Raw genomic sequence first — 22,695 nt, forward strand, 5'->3', positions numbered from 1 at the left:
CCTTGCATCCCTCTAATATGTGAAAGAGCAAACCAATTTTAAATGTTTGGAAATGTAACGCAACAGTTAACCTGGACAACTCAAAATGTCCACCCACAATGTGCTCTGAAAGGCCCTATCACTAGAAAATCGGGCATTTAAGAGGATCAAAACTTAGATCAAACATTCTTTTGATGAGAAGTCTGATTTTTCAGTCTTTATAATAGATGCCAGGCTTGAAACCACAAAATTCCATGTAAGACCAATTGTAACTTTAACCATTATTACTACTTGCCTAAACTTAAACCCTACTCTGTACTAACCAATATCTTTATGATCTAATAACACAGGGTTAATGTCACAGGAACCTGATTTTTTTGTCCCCATTAGAGGCAGGCCCTCTTGAACTGTAATCGATTTCAGTCCCCACAATGTGATAAATAGCTGTCCACACACATGTGCCATATGCATTTCTCCAGGCATGGCACTCGAGACCATGCTTATCCAAATTCCATTGTTATATGCCTTGTTGAGATCAAGTTTTTTTTTTTTTTTTTAAGATAGTTTCAAAGTGCAAATTAATTGAAAGTGTGCCAGTTTTCCTCTGGGTACGGCCTTGTTATTGTCCCTCAGACAGGAGACCAGTCGTGTCTGCTACACTGACAAGCAGCTTCTGTCGTCCTCTTCTAATCGATTCATGATCAATGCTCTCCTTGGTGACTAAGCTGATGCGCCTCCAGCAGGTCTGCTACACAAGCTATGCTCGGAAAACACTCCCAACATGTTTCCCCACAGCTTTAATTTGTTTATTTTCACTCAAAGCTCCACTGGGAGATGCGATTCTATGAAAACAAGCCTATTTTAGGCAGACATTTAGTGTAAAAAGTTTGACTAGAACAAATGGCAGATATCTTGCACACTTAATGAGATAAAAGCATCATATATTCTATTTGGCATGACAGGAAAAGACATCAAATAAACAAGAGTTAACTGTACAATACAGTTATGCACTAGTCTATATTCTTAACCATGTGTCTTGTAAACATTATACATCATGTTATTCAGAATGTCAGGAATCAAAACTGTAGCAATAAGAATCACAACTAAATCAAAACAAATACAAGAAATAATATGTTTATATGGAACTTGTATTAAGTGAGTTAAAATGAAAATAAAAACATGGGCCATGATATCAAAGTTTTATCTAATGCCAGAATCAATGTAATGTACCCATTATAAACATTGTACAATTGCACAAGTGTATTTATTCAAGTATATCGCTGAACATTTTGCGCTTCTTGGACTCCCCAGTCTGTATTTCCTGCCAGTGAGCTCTTCGGTGGGTGAAGTGGGAGAGGGCCAACTTTGCCCAAACGTGTCGAGCAAACTGATCAGACCTCAGCTGGCTCTCACTCGGAGCTGAAGAGTCAGATAAGAACAAAGCATTTTAGAAATCATGATAACCATTTTGTCAAACAGACAAAGATATGCCTCACTAAGTTCTTCTGCTATGTTCTGTCTGTGTGTGACAGAAGCGCTGTTCCATATGGCCTCTAGAGTCCGACTGCCCGACCTGGAGCAGGCCATTGGCACAAACTGACCCTGAAAGTACAAGAGCAAAAATATGACTTGAGTTCAACTGAAAGGAGAACTGCTGCAGGCGAGGTAAGATTCACACAAAGCCTTTATCACACAAACCTTTAACACTGTCACTTGTCCAGGGAAAAATAATAGCTCAAAAGGGCCTCAAGGACAATATTACTCAAGGTGCTTTCATTCCAAATGTTTGAACAATTTTACAAGCAGTGAAAGGTCAGGACTATTCAAGAGGAGAATATGTTCAAGTTTACTGAAAGAATAGAAGGATTTTAAGAACTAAGAAATACAGAAGCTCATTGTTCATCATTCATACCAGTCAAATGAGTTAGGTGTTCTCTGTGACTTTTCTAATGGGGGTCGTCAAAGTAAAAATTAATACTTTTATTAACTTTTACTTTGTCTCTGTGAAGATAGAAAATAATTGCCATACGGTGGCACATTTCAGGAAAGGCAATGACATCTTTAATGAGACAAACAGAAGCATTTGTAGAACACATATTAAGCAAAATGTCCTTTTTTGTGCTTATAACCATGTTTTAACATTGTCCCTTCATCAAAAACATACCTGGAGTATCATTTAGCTTCATTCACATTAGTTTATTGAATCCTGGTTAGAAAGTCCTCCCTGACATTGTCTCGATCTGTGACGTGACTCTGAGAAGTGAGTTTTGAAACTTCAAATTCTTTTTTTTGTTACCTGGAGTCTCTTGAGGATCTTGCCCCGTCCTTTGTCGCTGGAGGTGGTGATGAGTGCCTGAAGGACATGGCTGCTCACGGAGCCAGTGGCCAGGGTCAAGAGGTCATCAGGGCTCAGAATGCGCAGGCTACTGAGGAGGAGAGAACGCTCCTTGAATTTCGCCAGAGCCTGGACCAGACGAGATCCATGATAACAGATCACAGAGGTTTTTAGTGGGACCTGGAACAAAGCGAGAAAATGTGTCAGTTTCTTTCCCCCATAAAAACCGTAAAGGAGACATCAGAGGCACGGCTCATGTAAGACACTTTGGAGATAAAATTGAAAAGGACAGATTTTAGAACTTGGGACAACTGAAGAGAAAATTGATAGTGAAGATATGTGCACGGAGGGCTACTGATGATAGAGAAAGATCAAACAGTAGATTATGATTATCACCAATAGAACATTTGGTTTGTAAAATGATTATATTAGGCAAGGGAGAGGCAAATATTGTATCAAAATAATGAATGTGGGGAAGACATTTTAATAATTTTCGCACGATAAATGTACCATCTCTACCCTAACATTTTTGAGACATTAAAACTACAGTGTTACTATACAATAAATACCTTGCACCTTTTAGATCCATGGGTTTCATGGTTGATTCAGGAAGACTGTTACTAACTGTTCTAACTAATACATATGAATAATTAGTTTGACCTGAAGACAAAACCTGAATAAATCCTAGCGTGTACCTGCGTGTCAATGCCGCCCTCTGCTGTGTCTGAGTGGTAGTACACGTCATAAGTGAGGAGCGAGAGGAAGAGCGGGAGGCAGCTGGTGTGTCGGGAGCCAGGCTCATCGCAGTGGAACGCCTGAGGATGACAAGTGGCAGCTTTAAGCACAGACGACATAATTAGTTGTCGTCGTGAAAAGGAACAAGTTAATAAAGCGCTGGGCGGTTTACACTCAGGAGACAGCGCATCAGTTCGTCCTGCCTCTCGCCGCTTTCTGCACAGCTCTCAGCCATCTGAACAATCACGCCCATGTGTCCAGAAGCCAGGATCGCCTCCAGTCCCTCCACCAGCTCATCAAACAGCTTTAAGAACTGGGAAAAATACAGGCAATCGATATTAAAAAAAATTGCCATTACGATTAGATCTTTTTAATATTTTTTTTTTAAATATGAATTGCAACTACTGCTCGTCTTCTATAGATTTTTTGTTACTTCTGCTGCAACTTATTTATATTACTACATAATGCAAATGAGCAAAATACTTTCTTTTACAATTAAATTAAATTATGTAGTTGAATTAGTTGGAACAGAAGTAACAACATACCGTCAACCATTGTACTAACACATAACTCTGACGCACCATTTTGTACTTGGCCGTAGCTGCTGTAAGCCTCTGAATGGTAAAGTTGGCGATGCGATGGAGGGCGAGGTCAACAAGATGTCCTCTGAGGTGACTTTTGTAGATGTCTCGCAGCAGTGCTTTAGAGGATAGCTGTATGACTTTTTCAACAAGGCGACTGGCAGCTTGGTCTTTTAGAAAAACAAGGAGAGGACTGAAAGCAAAGAAAACACGTTTAACAGACTGCTGGGGCATTTCTGTGTCATCTGCAATCAGAGGCATCACTGACCTGACTCCTGGGGCAGAGCTGCAACTGGACAGATACTCCATGATGCGTTTCAAGAGCTGTTTACAGAGTTTGGGCCGTTTTCGGTGACAAACAGTCAACATTGTCTGGAAAACAGCACTGGCAACCGAGTCTGTCACACTCACTGTAAAATGTGAGTAAATGAGTTAGTGAACATTAGAACCAGTACTAATGGGAGAGCAGTATCAAAACCGTAAAACCAAATAGTACTATGGCTGCAACTACTAATTATTTTAGAACTGGACTAGTCAAATATTATTTTAACGATTAGTTGATTGAAATATTTTGACTGAAGCTTCTAGAATGGAAGATCATTAGTTTCATCAGCTTTTGAATTTGAAATGAAAGCAAATATCTCATGGAGAATGTTTTTTATTCAGACAAAACATATTTGATTTTTAAAATTGCTGAAACTATCCTCTTAATTTTTTCTGGATAAAAAAAAAATATATATATATATATAACCATATTTGGAATATTAATATTTAATGTATTATATGTAACATTCAGTTAGAACTTTGCCAGTATTTAAAATTCATAAATCTGATGAGACTTATTAGCTTCCACATTCTAGATACTAAGATAAGTCAATATAAACATATAAAGTGTACTATTACGGAAATAGTTTCTTCTTTTTGACATTTTGACTTGATAATGCCGCTGTCTTTGTTGTGACATGTGTTCTAGAGTCTGTATAGTCCATATGACGATTACAGCTATCAAAATACAATTAAAGTCTCCGTTATGAAGATTAATCATTGCAGCCCTAAATAGGACCTCATTGTCCAGAAACTAAATGCTAGGCTATTTGCTAAGCTAATTATAATTATAAGAAAAAAAGGCAAACTCACAGTTAACAATGGCCATAAGACTTTCTGTGAGCTCCTTCAGTTCATACCAAAAAGAAGTAGGTATGTCAAAATCTGTTAGCTGAGGGACGACGTGGCGATCTTTGGTAGCTGAAAATGACAAAACACCAACCATTACATGTGACCATTTTCTGCTTTCTTTTCATTATTTTTTCAGACAACTGGCTTTAAATATTTAGTCAAATTACTAAGGGTGCAAAACTGGGAAGGTTATGCTACAGAATAAAAAGCAATACCAATCAATTCCAACCTTTTGTAAATCAAGGGACAATTAAGGTGGCATTATTTATAGTACAATATACCGGTACCTGGTTGAGCTGTAGTTCGAGGAGGTCCAATGCAGCCTGCCATCACGTGGAGAAGAGTGCGGACGACATGCGTGCCGTGAACGTGTTTTACAAACTCGGCACTGTTCTCTCGAACCACACGACTGAGACACAACACCTGCGTCTCCAGGGGCCCACTGCTATCATCCTCTGTCTCTATTTGTGTAGACTCTGGACAGAATGTAATAGAAAATAATAATGTACAAAGAAAAGGCAATATAATGTCTGTCTTTTTTAATTACCAAGTCACTCGTTTTGGGTAAAACAAATATATCAATTACAGACCCACAAAATACTTACCAATACCACTACATCATACATTATTCATCAAGGTGGCTTGTATTTCTAAACTGGGTACGTTACATAAATTTACCTGACCACCGAGACATCTGTCGGATTGCACTTTCCACCACATGGCTACCGCATTGGCTGCAGGCAACACTCTTAATGTCTGATCCCGTTTCTCCAGCCATTTCTTTCAGCAGCTCAGCCACCTGATCCAGCCCAGAGAGAGGGAGCAGATGCTGTACAGTGATGCTGGCAGTGCGGTCCAAGGCCACGAGGGCAGCTTTTCCTTTGACTTCAGAAAGCACATTCTCCACAAACATTTCTGTGTAGAGGGAGCAAAATGTGAATTCATGTGATTTCATGCTAGTTCTGACACAGATCCAGATCTTTCAACACTATTCGCTAAAGGTAATTGTTGTCCTAGTTATGCGATAAATGAATATATCTAGTTTCAGTATTGATTAGCATAAACAAAACTTTTATTCAAGAGAACTGTTATACTGTCGAACAGCCTATATTACTCAAGAAGGAGTATGTAGTAGTAAAAGCATGGTCTGAAAATTGCTCTGAGAAGTAAAATAGCATTAAATAGGTTAAGTATATGTAGCAGAGTACCATGATACTCCTCTGTCTTACCTTTCATCTCATCATCTTCAAAGCCCTCCTTCAATCTGTCGTCCACCCTGCGAAAGTAGCCCACACTGGTTGGATCCAGGCGGTTCTTGCCTCCTCCTCTGCCTTCATCTTCTTCATCTTTCCTCTTCTTCAGTCCTCCATCTGTGTTTTCACCGGTGTGCTTTCGCTTATTCTCACTTTTCTTCCACGTCTTCTGTTCTTTATCCATTTCTACCATGACTGTAGTGTGCTGTTGAACTAAACACACAGTGTTTAGACATTTAGACACATTAGAAGCCAACAACATGATCAATAAACTAAAAACACTAAACTCAAATTAAAAACTAAAATAAATGACATAGATTGGAATATTTGCCACACATTGATGGTGTTTTCAGACTGTAAAATAGGCTATTTCCACTGGTTGACGTGTCATTAGGGAAATAAGTTAACACCAAGAATAGCTGTCAAATTGGTCTAAATACAAAGCCTTCAAAATAGAGAAAACTGTAATTATAACAACATTACAAACATGTTTTCTGTTTACTCACATGTGCACGGGGAGCCATGGGGCGGACGCACAATGATGACGTGGACGATTTTTTTTTTGGTCACCTACCAAAAGCTCAATAAAATCTTACTCTAAGTATTGATTGCAAAAAGTTCAGCACCACTCATCATTTTAGTTGTATAATATGCACATCTGCTTACAATACGTTTATTAGCGGCGTCATTTGTAATAATATCGATAAAGTCGATCACGTGCTCTGATGGATAAAGTGGTAGGAGTGTTTGTTTGGATTGTTTCCACAAAAATACAAATAAACTTTAATTTACAGAATTTTTTGTGTGTGGTAAATGTGGTAATGTTATGGTTTGCTGTGAGAATAATTTTTTAAAAATCATTTTACTGTTTCAGCTTGTATGCTTGCCTGTTCCCCACTAGAGGGCACCATTCAACTCTGGAAACATGGATGTATTATATTATCGGCTGGAAATTGCCACAATGAGTTAAAGATGTTATTTTCAAAATTTTAAGATTTTAAACTTTGTGACGTAATTCTGTTACAGTTGTGTGATATTGCATAAAGCCAAAGACGCACTTTCCCTGTGTATTTGGCAATCTACAGTGACTCATACATTGCTGTGAATTGAGGAAATATCCCAAACTTTTATGTTGTCTCTCTTTCCAAGTATAACTAATATGTAGAATACCTCCCAAAAAAAATCCAGGAAATTTGTAAAACATCATAAAACATTCTCATGTACACAAAGCTCTTTTAGAATAAACATGTTTAAACCAGGGGGGATTTGGATGTGAGAGCCACTGATAAACTCTTGGCTTTGTCTGTTTGTGTTCATCTCCAGAGCAACTGCAGATCCTGACTCACCCCCCCCCCCCCCCCCCCCCCGGTGCTCTGCAAGCCGCTGCAGACGCCCTCTACTATTGATCGAAACACTGTGTAATCACTAGTCAGACACATTTCATCACGCACATTGATGTCACTGTTCTGGTCATGTGTGAATCATGATATTGAGGTACATTAAAAGAAACAAATATTCCACTCCCATCTCACAGCACAGAACAATGCTCCAAATGGTAATGATTAAATAAAATATAAAATGTTTTGTTTTGTAAGGTTACATTCTTTCTACTTAGTTATAATTTAACTAATCCATGGACTGTAAATGTGTGTGACTATTGTGTTTTCACAATATCTCATAGGTCCACCATGTTTCGTCAAGAAGACCGTTTGCATTCCTACCTACAAAGGGAAATCCAGGACACAATCCCAACAGTTTATGCACTGTACTTTGCTGAACCCAAGTCACCTTTACATTTCCGCTCCTGTCCTGCGCTCACCACAAGCTGCAAATGTGGTCCGTATCATTTATCACGGTGGTGTCAGGCCAGCAAGATCAACAATAAATGCCCAGCGCTTTCAGAATACAAATAGTCCTGTCAGCCAAGAATTGAATGCATGTTCCAAAGAACCAATTGAAATGATATCCCTCAAATGATGACAATCTGGTGTTTGGATTATGTTTTCTTATTGCAGACATCATAACCTACCGCAGCAAAGACTCAGAAATGAAGAAGGACACTGAGCCCGGTGTGTTTTTAAGCTGTAATTACATCTCGAGAGTGAAACATTTGAAAGTGATGCATTTTGCTTCAAATGTAGCAACTTCCTCTTATATGCCCATGAATGTCTTGCTTTTTTTCTTTTTTTCTTCCTTTTTATTATTATTATATGACGCATAATACTTATATCATGTTATATATAGATATTTAGCTCTCCAGTATATAACATACATTGATCATAATTTTACATTTTTTCATTGTAATAACAAAACAGGTTTATTGACTTCCTGTTCAACTTTGCAGAACTGAGAGAGACCCCACCTCTTCACAGTGGCATTTCATTGTAGCAAGCAGAATATTTTTACTTACATGCTTTTATTGTTTGAAAAATGGTTCTGTGTGTAGGATACGGAATCTGAACATATTAAATACTCACACACAAGTACAGGGCCGTGTACTTTTCTGGGCTCTCAAGCCTGAAATACAAGCCATACCAAATTGTCTCTGTAAGCTCTGTGTAAATGTGATGGTTGTGGTTCGCCTGTGAAATGATTGTAGAAGTTTAAAGTCACCATCAGCTTTGAGGAACATGTTGATGTACAAAGCAGTTGGAAGTAATTGAAAAGTTTAAGACGCAGAACAAAAGTTGTGTCATTGTACTAAAATAAACAAAAAATCTGCAAGTGCAAGTAGCTTTCTCATATTGTTTAACTGTACTACCAGATCACCTTTCATCAGAACTTATCTTCAAGCAAACACATGCACCATGATTGAATCTTTTACAAATGTCCATAGCTCATGGATTTTTTTGTTAATCTAAACCACTGCATGAACTTTTAAATTCTGCTGTGCTTTTATTCCCATTCCGGTCCTATCAGTGTGTCACCACTCCCTTGGAAAAGTTAGGGCTAGACTATTATTGCGTAATCCCACTCACTTACGCTATGTGAGCTCTGTTACGCTGCAAGAGTCAGGACCAGGGGTGCTGCTGTGCTGAGTGGGAGTGGACATGAGAAACTTTTAAGGGTGGGACGCAGTGAGAAGAGGGGCGTGTGTTGTCAAGGCATTGCATTCCCGGGTTGGCATATAAGAGGTATCAATATCCAAAGAACAGGGACTAAACAGTGTCCAAGTAAAACAAAAGAGGCGTTCAACTGTGATTTGGGCAAAGAGCAGAAGAAAGAAGACAAGTAAGTGTGTGATTATTTACTTTTCTTTTAGAGTAATGCTGTTTGCCCGGTGTGTGCCCATTTAACATTTGTAGAACTTTTAAATGCACAGGGTCCTTTTATGCCATGAAACAAATCATACATTTTAAAGTCAGACCAAACCAGGACGAGTCACAAAAAGAGTGAAAGGAGCTGAGAGAATGCTCTACAAAAGAACTTGAACCACTGTAATTTGGTCTTTCTATAAATTGTGTGCAGCTGTTGCACTAAGAGACTTTCTGAGTATTGTTAAATAACAGCAAGCTTTCCGTTATGTATTTCTGAAAGGAAAATTGCTGCTGCTTAATTATTATTTGTGGAAACAGAGTTATCTCAGGATGCAGTGGCAGCCAACATTAATATTACTGAAACACAAGTTCTGAAAAGAAGGGAGGCTAAAGGAAAGCAGAAGTACATGTGGTACTGATAAAGAGGTAGAGAGAAGAACGATGAAGAAGCAACAATTTCAAGCCTGACTGGTGCCTCCATTTAAGTTTGTGCATGAATGTGTGAGCAGGAACAGGAGGCAGAGAGGTATTGTGGGGGAATGACTTTTCTTGGGTTCAGCGGATGACACTAATTGGCAAATCTGAGGCCTCTCGAAGGTGTGTGTGGAAGATAAGTAGAATGTAACGGGAACGAATGGGAGAAAGAAAGGATTTTTGAAGAACTATTTCAACCCAGTGTTTTCCATTGTGAATCCGTAATCCATGTACAATGCAATGTTTTTCGTGAATAGGTCTTAGTTTTGAATATAGCAAAAAAAACTGTGCACAAATTTGGTACAAATTTAGTGGCGATTTTGAATTTAGAATAAATTAAATAACAGGTTTTGTGTTATCTTTATGCGTAGGATTGTGTTATTAGTCTGTAAAAAAATTAGTTACATCTAAATGCACAATAATGATCTTTATTTTCGTGGGAGTGAGGTCAAACAGCCAGTGAAAAGTGTGGGTTGGATAAAAGTTATTGATGCAACAGACACAGATGACTTCCTCCATTGGGTCTGTCATAACTATCATTAGTGTTTTATTAACAATCGACTTTCATCTAGCCACACAAGAGAGTACATTAGACAAACTCTAGGCTGAATTCATCTGAAATTAAGTTTCACAACAATTAGACTGATCTTAACTTGTCTCACAGTTCCCGATGTGCCAATCCATGACATCATAGCGTATGCCTTTCCAAAAATGTTGACGAAATCTAGAACAATTACACAATAAAATGGCATCTGTGTTTGTTTAACGTCTCCAGATTCTTGCTGACACCATCTCTTTGTGCAGCCCATTATTGTTTAACAAGCCTTTATGGAGCTTTAATGTTATATTAATGAGCATTTAAATAGTGTGTACCACCCAAACAGTGGTATTTAGGGGAATGTACATTATCATTGACAGAGCACTGTATTCATGACTGTACAAGGACCTGAGAAATAGCGGCTTATTTTCAGAATGTCAACAATTTTAACAAGTCATTTCACAAAATCCACATTATAAATTGTGTTGTTGTGGTCCTGATTTGCTCTCAACTTTGGGCACTTCTGGTGAAAGGCCAAATATCCCAGAATGCTTTGAGAAAGTCCTCTGACCCATTTGAGTGCAATCCAGGAATGTAGTAATTGTGGGAGCAAGTAAAAGAAAAAGTAAATAGTTTTGTTTTTTTCTCCCATTACAGCATTACAGCTAGATGTGGTGAAATAAAAGGAAGTTGGTTATTTCGAAAAGTCAAAAGGACAAGCTCAATGTGAATTTTGCCCAGAGTAGATGTTGGAAAGTGAGCTGCTACTACTTGTAAACAGACTTCAAGTTGTAGCAAGTAGCCTATCGTAACGAGAAACTTTATTGAATATAGCTGCAGGTTCACAGATACAAGCCATAACACATCGCATCCAAATATCCTGGTTGCTTGTTTGCTCAGGATGCCAGGAGAGCGTCTGACGGTGAGGAGCATGGCAGATGTGGGTCGGTTCCCCGGAGCAGCGCCACCAACCCGGGTGGAGCTGACCATCCACAAAGAAGAAGAGAAGAAGCCTGAGGAAGGAGGATGCAGACGCTGGTTTAGGAAGATGTGTCCGTGTTGTTGCAAAAAGCAGGCCAGCGCTTCCTATGACATTACAGATAAAGTGGAGTACGTCAAACCGCCAGCCCCTGCCCCAAGCCCCCAACCAGAAAAACCCGATATTGAAAAAGAAGAAATGAGGGAAATGGAAGGTACGTCACAGGAATAGAAATGTGACAGGGAAAGTGCAGTTTAGACTGAAAATGTTTAAGTAGTAGGATGGGTTCTCATCATGTCATACTGTTCTACATCAGAATCATCATTTTGACACTGGTTTCTGAGTGGATCTTTCTTTCTCTTTTAAACATTTCAGAAACACTATATAGTAACTACACTTATTCCTGCCTTTGTAAAGCATGAACAAAAAATAATGAATAATGAACAATAGAGAATTAGTATTTTAACTAATACTCTAACCCTTATTTCTAACCCTTACCGTAACCTTAATTAACTAGTTGCTAAGCCTGAATAATGCTTAATAATCTATGTTCATTATGAATTGGGTCTTTGTCCTTGCTTCGTTAAGGCAAATTAAGGTGTAGTTATTATAAAGCGGTACCAACATTACTTTTTATTGATTTTATTTATTCAAAAACAGACAAAAAATATAATCCCATGAAGTCTGGCAATTGTCCCCTTTTGTACCACAAAACATTTTACTCAACCAATTAACCATTCGATTTCCTTACTCCATACTATACAAGATACTGTAGGAAAAATAGATCAATCCTTATTAATGTGAATTATTTTGCAATGCCAGAACTGTAGATTATGTAGCTTTACTTAACTTGCCTTGTGTAACACTGTGACTTCAGATGCCCCAATAAATCTAAAATGTAATCTTTATCAAACATAAATATTTTGTGTAAGTCTTGACTCTAAGCTTAACACTCTCATATATATTACCTTGTTGACTTTTACCCTAATAATTACTGTAGGTTGTGTGCTCCTTGTATAACCCTGTCTTGCTGATGGAGCCTGACTTGTTGCAGAATTGAAGTTGTCCGTTTGCTCCGTGGACCTGCTGAGCTCTCAGACGGGTCAGAACAGGAAGGAGCACCACACGGACCTTTTCCATGGAGACGAGCTGATCATCCGCAGAGGACAGACTTTCCAGATCCAGGTGGAACTCAACCGCCCTTTCAGCGCCGACACCGACAAGCTGCACCTCGAACTCAGAACAGGTATTGCATATCGATGTAAATATATTCAGTAACGCCGGGTACATAACTTTAAAATAGTGTAGCAAGGTGTAAAGATGTAAGTTTAGATATTTGGAAGTTGTAGGAAATGTGCAAAACAGAAGAATACAAAAATGCACCAGACTTACACTAGGGCTGTGCATGTAATCACATTATAATCGAGATGCAGTCATTTCTGATTGTCATTGATCAGCTTGAGTCTTTTTAATTGCGAGGTTTACAGCCAAAGCACGCGGTTTGGAGTTCAGAGTTTGGAGGAAAAACATGTATTTTTTTATGTTAAATTGCGTTAAAATGTAGGTATCGTTTGTGTTCAGGACATTTGCATTGAAAGCTGTTTTAGTTTTTTTTTAAATGATAAGACAAAATAAAATTCTAAATTGTGATCTATAAATAACAGGGGAATAAAGTTGATTGTCTTTTTATCATACTACCCAGCCTCGCTTTACTGACATTAACATTACTCCCCCCAACGGTCGGAAATAATGACATTAACTCATGGATGTGAAAAAGTCATGTAAAGGTCATGGAAGATTATTGTGAGAACCATAATAGATCTCAATGCAACAATCCACTGCAAAAGTAAACCATTTGTATAATTTACAGAATAGAACGTCCCATAGCATGTGTGGGAATTGTGCTCAAAATGCCATGTGCAGAGCGTTCAAATGGAGCTGCGGTCCAGCTATAGCTACAACACACGCTCTAGACTCCTGCCACAGTCCTCAGTGTTAATAGTTTCCAGACGCGCTGCACCAGATACCTCCCTCTGGTATTTACAGAACTCCAACTACAATTCCTCATGGGATTATAAAGTTATGTCGTCATCGGACAAGAGATCCTTCTCCTCATCCCATTCCAATCATAGGGTGTGGACGTAATACGTTCTTGCTCAACATTTCTATTGGAATTTGCAAGTGAAATGCTTACAGAATTAGTCAATAATTCACTTTCCCAGGCTTGCGTTCACAAACCACAAAAGACTGTCATGTTTACTGTTCATTAAAAACTAGAATTACAGTGTCAGAAATAAACCACTCCCATGTTTGTAAGTAGCTTCTCGATATTAAAAAATGCTAAGTGCTACTTCAGGGCTGAGCAGCCACGATTTTCTTGTCTAAAACAAACTGCACAGGCGTGTGTCAGTTCTCATTTATATTCTCTTTGTGTGGGCTGGACAGGTTGTTAGTGATGAATGGTAGTTTCTTTTATTGCCTCGATTGACTCAGAGAAATATTCTAGCTTTAATAACTCTGAGCTCTATTCTGCACTCTGAGCTCTATTCTGCATTCTATGTCTTTAAATGTTTGACGATGGAGATGCAATACACAGATACTGTTTCTGTTGCTATGTCACCTTGAAAGGCTGAAATACATCATAAATGAAAGTGCAAGTACTTGTGTTGAGTTCTTACAGCTTGCATTTAATCTAATAGTCTAATAAGTCTAATAAGATTTACTAAAAAGAAAAGTCAGCACTTTTGCATTTTAGTTCAATGGTTGTTGGTTGTAAATGTGTTTCTGTTTGTAGAAGCAACGTCAATGAGAGTGATTCAGGCTGGTCGATAGGATGAAAACGTAATCTTGATCTGATTCCTGTGACAGTCTGCTAGTTTGGGGAAATTGTTCTCATGTGATTCAGTGCACTTCTCTGTTTATTGCAGCGCTTTGCTCAGACACTTTGTCCCACCCGCCCCGCTCAGAGTGAGTGAAGGGTGGATTTAACCCATCACAATCAAGTATGAACTAGTCCAGATCTAATGGCGGTAGTAGAAATATAATATGCAATTTTACTCATGGTTCCCCTGCAATGTACTGCCCCAGTGATGATGATGCCAAGGATACATTTACTACATTACTTGACTATACATCAACATAGAGTAGTATTATCCTCTCTTACAGAGCAAGTGGCCGTTTAGTAATGTGTTTTGTTTCTATGTATTTTACTTTTTCATTACATATTACATTTGTATCTATGTAATATTGTATTGTATGTGTATTATAAATAAACTTGCCCTGACCAACATTTTAAACATTTCCGAAGAATGTTACTATTTAGCTCTACTCCACTACGAGAGCCTTCACATTTTTTATGACTGAGCCCCGTCCGCCATCTCTGTTTTAGGGGGGCTGCCGCAGGTGTCCAAAGGCACACATGTCATCGTCCCCCTGGTGGACCACCTGGAGGACGAGCGCTGGGAGGCCAAAGTCGTGCAGCAGACTGACAACAACATCAAGCTGTCGGTCAACTCTCTGGCCTCCGCCGTGGTGGGCCTGTACGGGCTCTCTGTGGTCACCAGCTCACTGAAAGGGGACAACCACACAACGTACACCTCACCCAAGCACATTGTGATGCTGTTTAACCCTTGGTGCGAAGGTAAGATCAATAAGATAAAAAGAGTATTTAAAAAAAAGGAATTCCTAAGACTCAACTTTATGCCTTATTTGGTCTGGGGGCTCTTTATTTTATGCAGATGTTTAGAATTGGTCTTACCTTTTAGAGATCTTGAAGTTTAAAGCTGACAGTGAGATATGAAGCGCTGATGCAAACATATGGTGCCTTTCTGGTGAAACTAATGCTTTCCCTTCAGCTATTTGCTCCAGGATAACCTCCACTGCATTGATTTGTTTGAACATACCGACTTAGGCTTTCTTCTGGATGTCCGTTTATCATGGGGTGGGTCCAGGATATATGGCAGGCCTACACATGCTGTAGTTGAAATAAACTATCATCAAAACAAATGAAATAGTTTTGAAATAGAAGAGAAATGAAATAGTAGAGAAAATGTAATTCACAGAAATGTCCAAATGCATCTTTTCGCTGCATACCAAATGTATAAAGAATTCTTGGCAGGATTTTCTCACAGCTTTGGCCCAAGAAGAAGCCGCCATAAAAGCAATCTGTGCGAGGGCTCTTGAATAATATTTCACATGGATGAGAAATGCTAACCCAGAGTGTGTTGCTGTCCATCACATGCTGCCCCGTGACCCCAGTGCAGATCTCAGGGTTATGTAACTGCTTTGGCTGCGATTCCCGAGGACTGGCTCCTGACTTGGACTAAAATGATTGACATTCCTGAGTAGGGTCTGATATCTGTTTGCTCAAGTTAAAGAAGGGTGCTTGTCTGGGCATAACATTTTAATAAGATTGTTTGTGCTTTTATCAAGTTTGCTCGGTAGAAATTCAGATGTTTAATTGTGTATGGATTTCTCCTTTCTCTTCCCTGCACATCTCTCCGATCTTAAACTGCGCCTGCTTTTTTAGGTCTGATGTATTTTCCGAATAAGCAACATAAACAACGGAGATTCAATCAATCAATAGTAACACTGGCACATTGTATTAAAGATGCGCTAGATAACTTCCCTTGTGAGGGTCCGCCGACTGCTTGTCTCCATGGCGATGCCATTGCTTTTCTTGTAATGTCTCACAGAAATAGATTACGGTACTGTATTGCCTATTCAAAAGATCTATTCTTTTGATTTGTATTGTTGATTGCTTCGGTAACAGTGCTAGATTTTCATCACATCTGAAAAATGTGAATAATAACAACACCTCAAATTAAAGAATCTCTATCGATTATAAATGTTGGGTATTCTACCTATTATAATTAGAGTTGCATTCTATTTGGACCATTGTTTTAAAGTAAATCTGTCCCAACATTGAGATGGTTCTTACTGGAATCTGGAGGCAGAAAGTAGCAGTAACCAGCAGTCTGCCAACATACAGTACATGCTGCTGAATGCAATAGAGATCTTCACCATCTGTGCAGCAGGAAGTACATCATTTTACAGTCATTAGTATTATATTGCTCAAGAAAATAAGAATAATTTTTGTTATGAATGTAAGGTTGTTCTTTTATGCATGTTATTTCCTGCTTGCTGACCACTGCAGAAATGTCAGGGTATTTATTTTATTTAAGTTTTTTTAGGATTTTGTGCCCGTAGGCTTTATTGACAGGAAAGTAGTGTGAGGGGATGGGGGGGGGAAGGTAAGGTAAATTTACACATAAATAACTTTTGGCAAGGGTTTGGCACAGGAACTCGGCTGTCTTTTATTGTCGTTTTTTTGGCTGATTGCCCAACTCTTAGAATGCCTCTCAAATCGTTTTAAATCTTTATAAAACGCTAATGGCTAATCCTGCAGACCTGAGCTCCACCCAGCTTGACTGTTTCCAGCTGTATTTCCTCCTACACCGGGAATCTTTCGACCCGGCCCTGTCTCTATCCTCCCCTCCCTTCTTATCGCTGACCTGTGACTGTGTTTTTCTCTCTGGAATCCTCGTGCAAACATAAATGATCACAGCTGAACGTTTAGGAGCGTTTACAACAGTGCTGTATGAACTGGTATTTTAAATCAACAAACCTGATTTACATATTGAATGAAGAGTAACAATGGCATCTGAAACAATTGGTTCAATATTTACGTATGGCTTTGTTCAATTTTGACCTTGGTTGTTTTACATTAGATCTTATTCCTTCTGAAACTCATATTTATATATCTTGGGGCTGGTACTGAAGTACGCCATTAATTCTTTGGCTGGATTTGCACAGACTTGTTTATCTTGACTCATATAATTATAGATAATATAATTGCAATTGACACAGTGGTTAATAGTTATCACAATTTGAAGCTCTCTTCCGTTCCTAATTTACTGTCAAATTCACATTGTACATCTGAATGTCTTTCCTTAACCCCACCCACCTCCCACGACCTTCCAAGCACAACTTCCCCTCTTTCTTGAACCTTTTACAAAAGCAAACACCAGACTTCCCTTCTGTGTGAACTCTCTGACATGTTCTCATCAGGCAGTCTAATTTATATTTTTTAATTCCATTATTTCTGTAAATTCTTTTAATCACAGAGATACATGTAAATACAGTGGAAACATTATTTTGCTTTGCAGATGTCAGCACTGATCTTGAATGAGTACCCACAGATAAATGAATGCGCTGCCTTGGGCCCCACTGCAGGCTCTTTGTGTTTCTTAACTATTTCCTGGCCTCGGGGACCCTTTCATTGCTTTTTTTTATGAATAGGAAAGACATTCCTTAGTGCTTTTGTCACTCAAGAGGTGAAATTCGGGGTCACTCCCACAGCCTACACTATAAAACTATAATCTTCTCCATTGTCCATAGCCAGCCATCCCATCTGTAACACTTTGTTCAATCTTTTCTAAATTTGAGATAAGTTGAAATAACTTTCAAACAGCCAAATTGACTTGTCTTATGCAAAAATATAATAATCTGATAATTTTCTTATCTCTATAGAGGACACCGTGTTCCTGGATGATGAGGATGAGAGGAAGGAATATGTACTCAATGATACCGGGCGGATTTACTATGGCACAGAGAAACAAATCGGCGCTCGCACATGGAATTTCGGGCAGGTACTATTGACTTTGAAGACAAGATGTGACTTGAAATAAGAGCATGCTAATACTAACCTCACAGACTGCTGTATTTCTCAGAGGATGATTTTCAGAAATTGCTGAAATCATTAGATGACTCAGACAGCCTTAGATAGCGAGGCATTTTAAAGAATAGTATGCTTTTTTACAAACGTAACAAAATGAAAATGAAATAAGTGTAATTTTGTCATTGCAGTTTCATGAAGGGATGCTCGAAGCCTGCTTGTTCATTCTGGAGAAAAGTGACATGCCTCCATCTGGTCGTCGTGATTCGGTCAATGTGGTCCGAGTTATATCTGCCATGGTGAGGTACTTTTTTGCACTACATTCTGTACAAATGACGATGTTGCAGCCAGTTACTGTATCATTATCTGGCAGAAGCACATGAATAAACTAGAGCTAAATAACCCATGCCATGTCTAACTATCCATTGCCAGTCGAAACATCCAGTTAGATATGTCAGGAAATAGCAAATAGTAATACTTAGACAGTATTCTTGTTTTACAGCATACGACTGTAATAACAAGATATCATTTCTCTTGACAGATAAATGCCCAGGATGACCGTGGTGTTTTGATGGGAAATTGGTCCGGAGATTATTCTGATGGTGTGTCTCCTGCAGCGTGGAGCAGCAGTGTTGAGATCCTGAGGAAATACCACTCCTCCTGTGGCACGCCTGTGTGTTATGGGCAATGCTGGGTCTTTTCAGGGGTCACCACAACAGGTGCGTACCTAAAACCACACACATGCAGAAGGTGTGAAGAGTAAAAGAGAAGAGATAGTGTATGTGCATGGAATTTAACAAAGGTTTAATAACATTTTGAACCTGGCTGGCCTACAGTGTTTCAGGCTCTTTTCATTAAGCTTGCGGTAACAGTCCTCTTCATTCATTGAACATGCAGGCAGTGTCCCGCACATGATAGCGCACTGACCCCAGCACATAGTGTTTCCCTTGATAGCAGACCGTAGCTCTCGTACACCTAAAATACATTTGCATTCCAGCCATTCCACTACTACTTTTGTCACTCGTCGAGCTGCATGTGTTGCTGTCATTCAGCCTGGATAATTACTTCATAATAATAACTTAATAACGAATATACTACTGTGCTGGGTAGGCAGAACATTATTATTGGTAGAGAACATTACAATGCTCTATGAACCATAGAATAGGGCCAACCAATTTCACTGTTGCTGTAACACAATCATGTTCCTCTCCCGATTTGCATCAAAAAACATTCCTGAAAGAAACAGTATGGTGTAGTAGATGCAAAATGGCAAATGTTAATACCACAATTAAGCATTATTAGATGCTACAGCATAGTATGAAATATAGAAGACCATTAATTACTATTCATTAATGTTACAGCAATGCCCTAGTAGTTGATGGCATTGTAGACTATTATTGGGTCTTGTTGCTGCTTTGCTCACTTGAATGATTTTGTTTCTCCAGTGTTGCGTTGCCTTGGCATCCCTGCCCGCAGTGTGACAAACTTCCAGTCTGCTCATGATACAGATGTGTCGCTCACCACAGATGTGTATTTTGATGAGGATCTGGAGCCACTCGACTACCTCAACAAAGACTCTGTTTGGTGAGATGTGATAAAATGTTGGATTTTTGCTGCCTGTGGCTAAAAGTAGGAATGCAGCATATATATATATATATATATATATATATATATATATATATATATATATATATATATATATATATATATATATATATATATATATATATATATATATATATATATATATATAAATAGAGCAGCTCTCATTAACTCCAAGACCCAGGTGTCATGAAATGTCTTTGAATGCAGAATGAACCAGCAAAGATGCAACTAACAGATATAAACAACATGAAGAACTATGTCTATGTCAATTTATAAAGCTACTGTATATTAGTACATTTGAAAATTGTCAAGGCCTCTAACCTAATCAGCTTGTCCTTTCATGTACGGTAGTATGCAATACGTATTGCATATAAAATGTATACATGTATTAACTTGACATTGCCAGAAAGAAAACTACCGTACTCACTTAACTTGCATAGAAATATAATACATATGTTTTAGATATTGAATAATTCTTGACTTTATAGGAACTTCCATGTGTGGAACGACTGCTGGATGGCCAGACCAGACCTGCCTCCAGGTAATGGGGGCTGGCAGGCTGTGGACTCCACGCCCCAGGAGACCAGTCAGGGCACCTTCCGCTGTGGTCCTGCTTCTGTCTGTGCTATCCGCACGGGACAAGTCTACCTCAAGCATGACACACCCTTTGTATTCGCAGAGGTGAGAGAGTGAAAGAGAAGAAATCTCTTCTTAATTCTCTGATCCTTAACTGAGTCATAATTTCTATTCAGGTCAACAGTGACAAGATCTACTGGCAGAGAAACTTGGATGGGACCTTCAGCCAAATCTTCAGTGAGAAAAAAGCAGTGGGCCACTTCATCAGCACTAAAGCTGTGGGTTCAGACGAGCGTGCAGACATCACACACCTGTATAAACACCAAGAAGGTACTGTTTTTAAATATACAGGGTCTTCATCTAGCTTCTTATCTAATATTGTAAAGCATTTCAGGATTTTTTTTTTATTGAACTATATCCTTGCAACTGCTCATGTAATGTCTTAAACATGCTTTATTTGGAAAGATTAAGTGCTATATTTTCAACCATATCAATAAACCTTTCTTCATCCAATCTCTCCTCCAGGTTCAGAAGAAGAACGCATTGCAGTGGAGACAGCCAGCCGCTATGGCAGCAAGCCAGATATGTACTCTACTGCCAGTGCTGAGGATGTGAGTGTGGAGGTCAAGATGGACGGGGAAGGACCCAGGATGGGAGCAGATGCCAAGCTCAGCATCATATTGAAGAACTCAAGCCCCGAGCCACGCCAGACCACACTACACAGCCAGGTGGCGGTCATGTATTACACTGGTGTGCTCAAGGGCACCATTAAGAAGGAGCAGATGTCAGTGGAGCTCCAACCCAATGAAGGTTAGCACCCACTGAGCTTTATTGGACAGGGCATTGTAATAATGGCACACTTTATTGGGCAGCAGGCTGTCCTGTTCACCACAATAATGAAAAATGGTGTGTAAACAGAGGCACAACAGTCATTTTCACCATTATGTCTGCTCTGGTTGAACCACAATTTAAAGAAGAATGATTGACTTAAATGTTTTTATTCTACAGAGAAAATTGTTGAGTGGGTGCTTCCATACCAACAGTACCAGAACGAGCTTGTGGACCAGGCAGCCTTGATGTTGACCCTCTCTGGACGAGTAAATGAAACCCAGCAGGTGTTGGCTAACCAGACTAGCTTCAGGCTCCGGACTCCTGACCTGAAAATCTGTGTATGTATTTAATATATAGAATTTAACTGCATATCAGTACATTTAAATATGGAATGCATTTTGTGCCTCATGTAGCCACAGGGCGATGCTGTGGTTGGTAAGGAGATGGCAGCCAAAATCACATTCACCAACCCGCTGCCTCGAACACTGAAGGATGTGGTGTTCAGAGTGGAGGGCCTGGGTCTGCAGAAGGGTCATGTGGTGGTTGTGGGGTAAGGCATTATGTTTTTCTTTTGATTTCCTTTCCTACCGTCAGATCGATTTCAAGCTTGGTCTCTCTTCGTGTTCTCAGGGATGTAGGAGGCCTTGCTACCGTGACACTAACGGAACACTTCATCCCCTCTCAGCCCGGACCCAGGAAACTAGTGGCATCACTGGATTGTAAACAGCTCACCCAGGTCCATGGAGTGGCTGATATTACTGTCCTTGACCAATAGATGCCTGTGACACTACTTTTGTACTTGTCAAAATGGACTATGTTTTTGTTTGACCAATGCACAATGTATTAATATGCTTTCTATGTCATACATTTATAAATGATATAGTTTTATGTTAATTATCTTTGAACCATTGGAGTCTGTAGCTGTCACACCAACAGTATTATATTTAACTTGAAGTGTTTTGAATGGAAAACATTGTGCTCTGCAGTAACAATGTAATATGTAATTTACTGTAAACATGTTAAAAGCACTGTACACTGACAGTCCTAACACTAATATTTGAAGACAAAACTATATTTGGCAGTATTTTGAACATGTCTTTATATTGATGCTTACTATGTGAATTGTATTATTTACAAAATCAAGTTGCCAAAAATGAAGGGTACTGTGAAGTTTTTAGAAAGTTTTAGTGTTGTAGTATTACTTGACCATATATATTTACATAATCCAAATATCATAACAGTCATGGTGTTTATATTCCATAAAATATATTAAATATTTCTTCACTGTGTTCAAGTACTGAAGATACAGTTCATCACTGTTTTCTTGTCATTTTTTCTAGTATATTCTGTTAGATTTACCTGCTCGCAGTCAACACTTAACACAATTATCTATTAGTATAATAATATTTATGTAACTCTATTTTTTATTGTGTGCAGTAATAAAATGTTTTAAGTAAAGTGGTTATAGATAAGTCATTCTTCCACAAAAGAACAATCCACTCACTGGAGTGTAATTACTTTAGTACAGTTCAATTAACCAACATGTTCATTTCAGAAAACATATTACAATTATTTTATTTTAGACAATATACAGCTTTGTAAAATGACTGATCAAATATTTAAATCAAATCTAACCTGACAAAAGTCTTATGTCACTACAATGCTCATTTGAACAAAATACATTCAAATCATGTTTTTTC

General features: G+C 38.7%; 2 protein-coding genes across 2 annotated transcripts; one reads left to right on the forward strand and one right to left on the reverse strand.

Annotated features, from left to right (window-relative positions):
* Window positions 1-760: 760 nt before the first annotated feature.
* Window positions 761-6,591, reverse strand: LOC140375879 (nucleolar protein 9-like). The gene is made up of 12 exons (XM_072461921.1): window positions 6,566-6,591; window positions 6,036-6,272; window positions 5,485-5,721; window positions 5,094-5,282; window positions 4,768-4,875; window positions 3,899-4,040; window positions 3,631-3,823; window positions 3,222-3,362; window positions 3,010-3,129; window positions 2,276-2,494; window positions 1,476-1,581; window positions 761-1,398 (listed from the first exon to the last, which is right to left on the reverse strand). Exons 2-12 carry the CDS (start codon window positions 6,250-6,252, stop codon window positions 1,244-1,246), a joined length of 1,827 nt encoding a protein of 608 aa, XP_072318022.1. The 5' UTR covers window positions 6,253-6,272; window positions 6,566-6,591; the 3' UTR covers window positions 761-1,243.
* A 2,542-nt stretch (window positions 6,592-9,133) lies between these two features.
* Window positions 9,134-22,453, forward strand: LOC140375875 (protein-glutamine gamma-glutamyltransferase K-like). The gene is made up of 14 exons (XM_072461917.1): window positions 9,134-9,290; window positions 11,229-11,521; window positions 12,362-12,553; window positions 14,696-14,947; window positions 17,839-17,957; window positions 18,175-18,282; window positions 18,525-18,702; window positions 19,429-19,567; window positions 20,077-20,269; window positions 20,341-20,494; window positions 20,690-20,974; window positions 21,173-21,333; window positions 21,409-21,545; window positions 21,626-22,453. Exons 2-14 carry the CDS (start codon window positions 11,230-11,232, stop codon window positions 21,768-21,770), a joined length of 2,355 nt encoding a protein of 784 aa, XP_072318018.1. The 5' UTR covers window positions 9,134-9,290; window position 11,229; the 3' UTR covers window positions 21,771-22,453.
* The last annotated feature ends 242 nt before the right edge of the window (window positions 22,454-22,695 follow it).

Source organism: Eucyclogobius newberryi, unplaced genomic scaffold (genome assembly GCF_026437365.1).
Source record: "Eucyclogobius newberryi isolate DKJ021-1_F unplaced genomic scaffold, fEucNew1.0.hap1 SCAF_340, whole genome shotgun sequence".
NCBI lineage: Eukaryota > Metazoa > Chordata > Actinopteri > Gobiiformes > Gobiidae > Eucyclogobius > Eucyclogobius newberryi.

What these genes read in the sequence shown, in the direction of transcription:
- LOC140375879 (XM_072461921.1), bottom strand. Translation starts at nt 6,252, where the DNA reads ATGGTAGAAATGGATAAAGAACAGAAGACGTGGAAGAAAAGTGAGAAT. An exon ending in TCTTATGGCCATTGTTAACT is followed by an intron (nt 4,041 to 4,767) that starts GTGAGTTTGCCT and finishes CACATTTTACAG; the next exon opens with TGAGTGTGACAGACTCGGTT. An exon ending in AGGGCGGCATTGACACGCAG is followed by an intron (nt 2,495 to 3,009) that starts GTACACGCTAGG and finishes GCTTTGTTCCAG; the next exon opens with GTCCCACTAAAAACCTCTGT.
- LOC140375875 (XM_072461917.1), top strand. Translation starts at nt 11,230, where the DNA reads ATGCCAGGAGAGCGTCTGACGGTGAGGAGCATGGCAGATGTGGGTCGG. An exon ending in CACCCTTTGTATTCGCAGAG is followed by an intron (nt 20,270 to 20,340) that starts GTGAGAGAGTGA and finishes ATTTCTATTCAG; the next exon opens with GTCAACAGTGACAAGATCTA. An exon ending in GGTCATGTGGTGGTTGTGGG is followed by an intron (nt 21,546 to 21,625) that starts GTAAGGCATTAT and finishes TCGTGTTCTCAG; the next exon opens with GGATGTAGGAGGCCTTGCTA.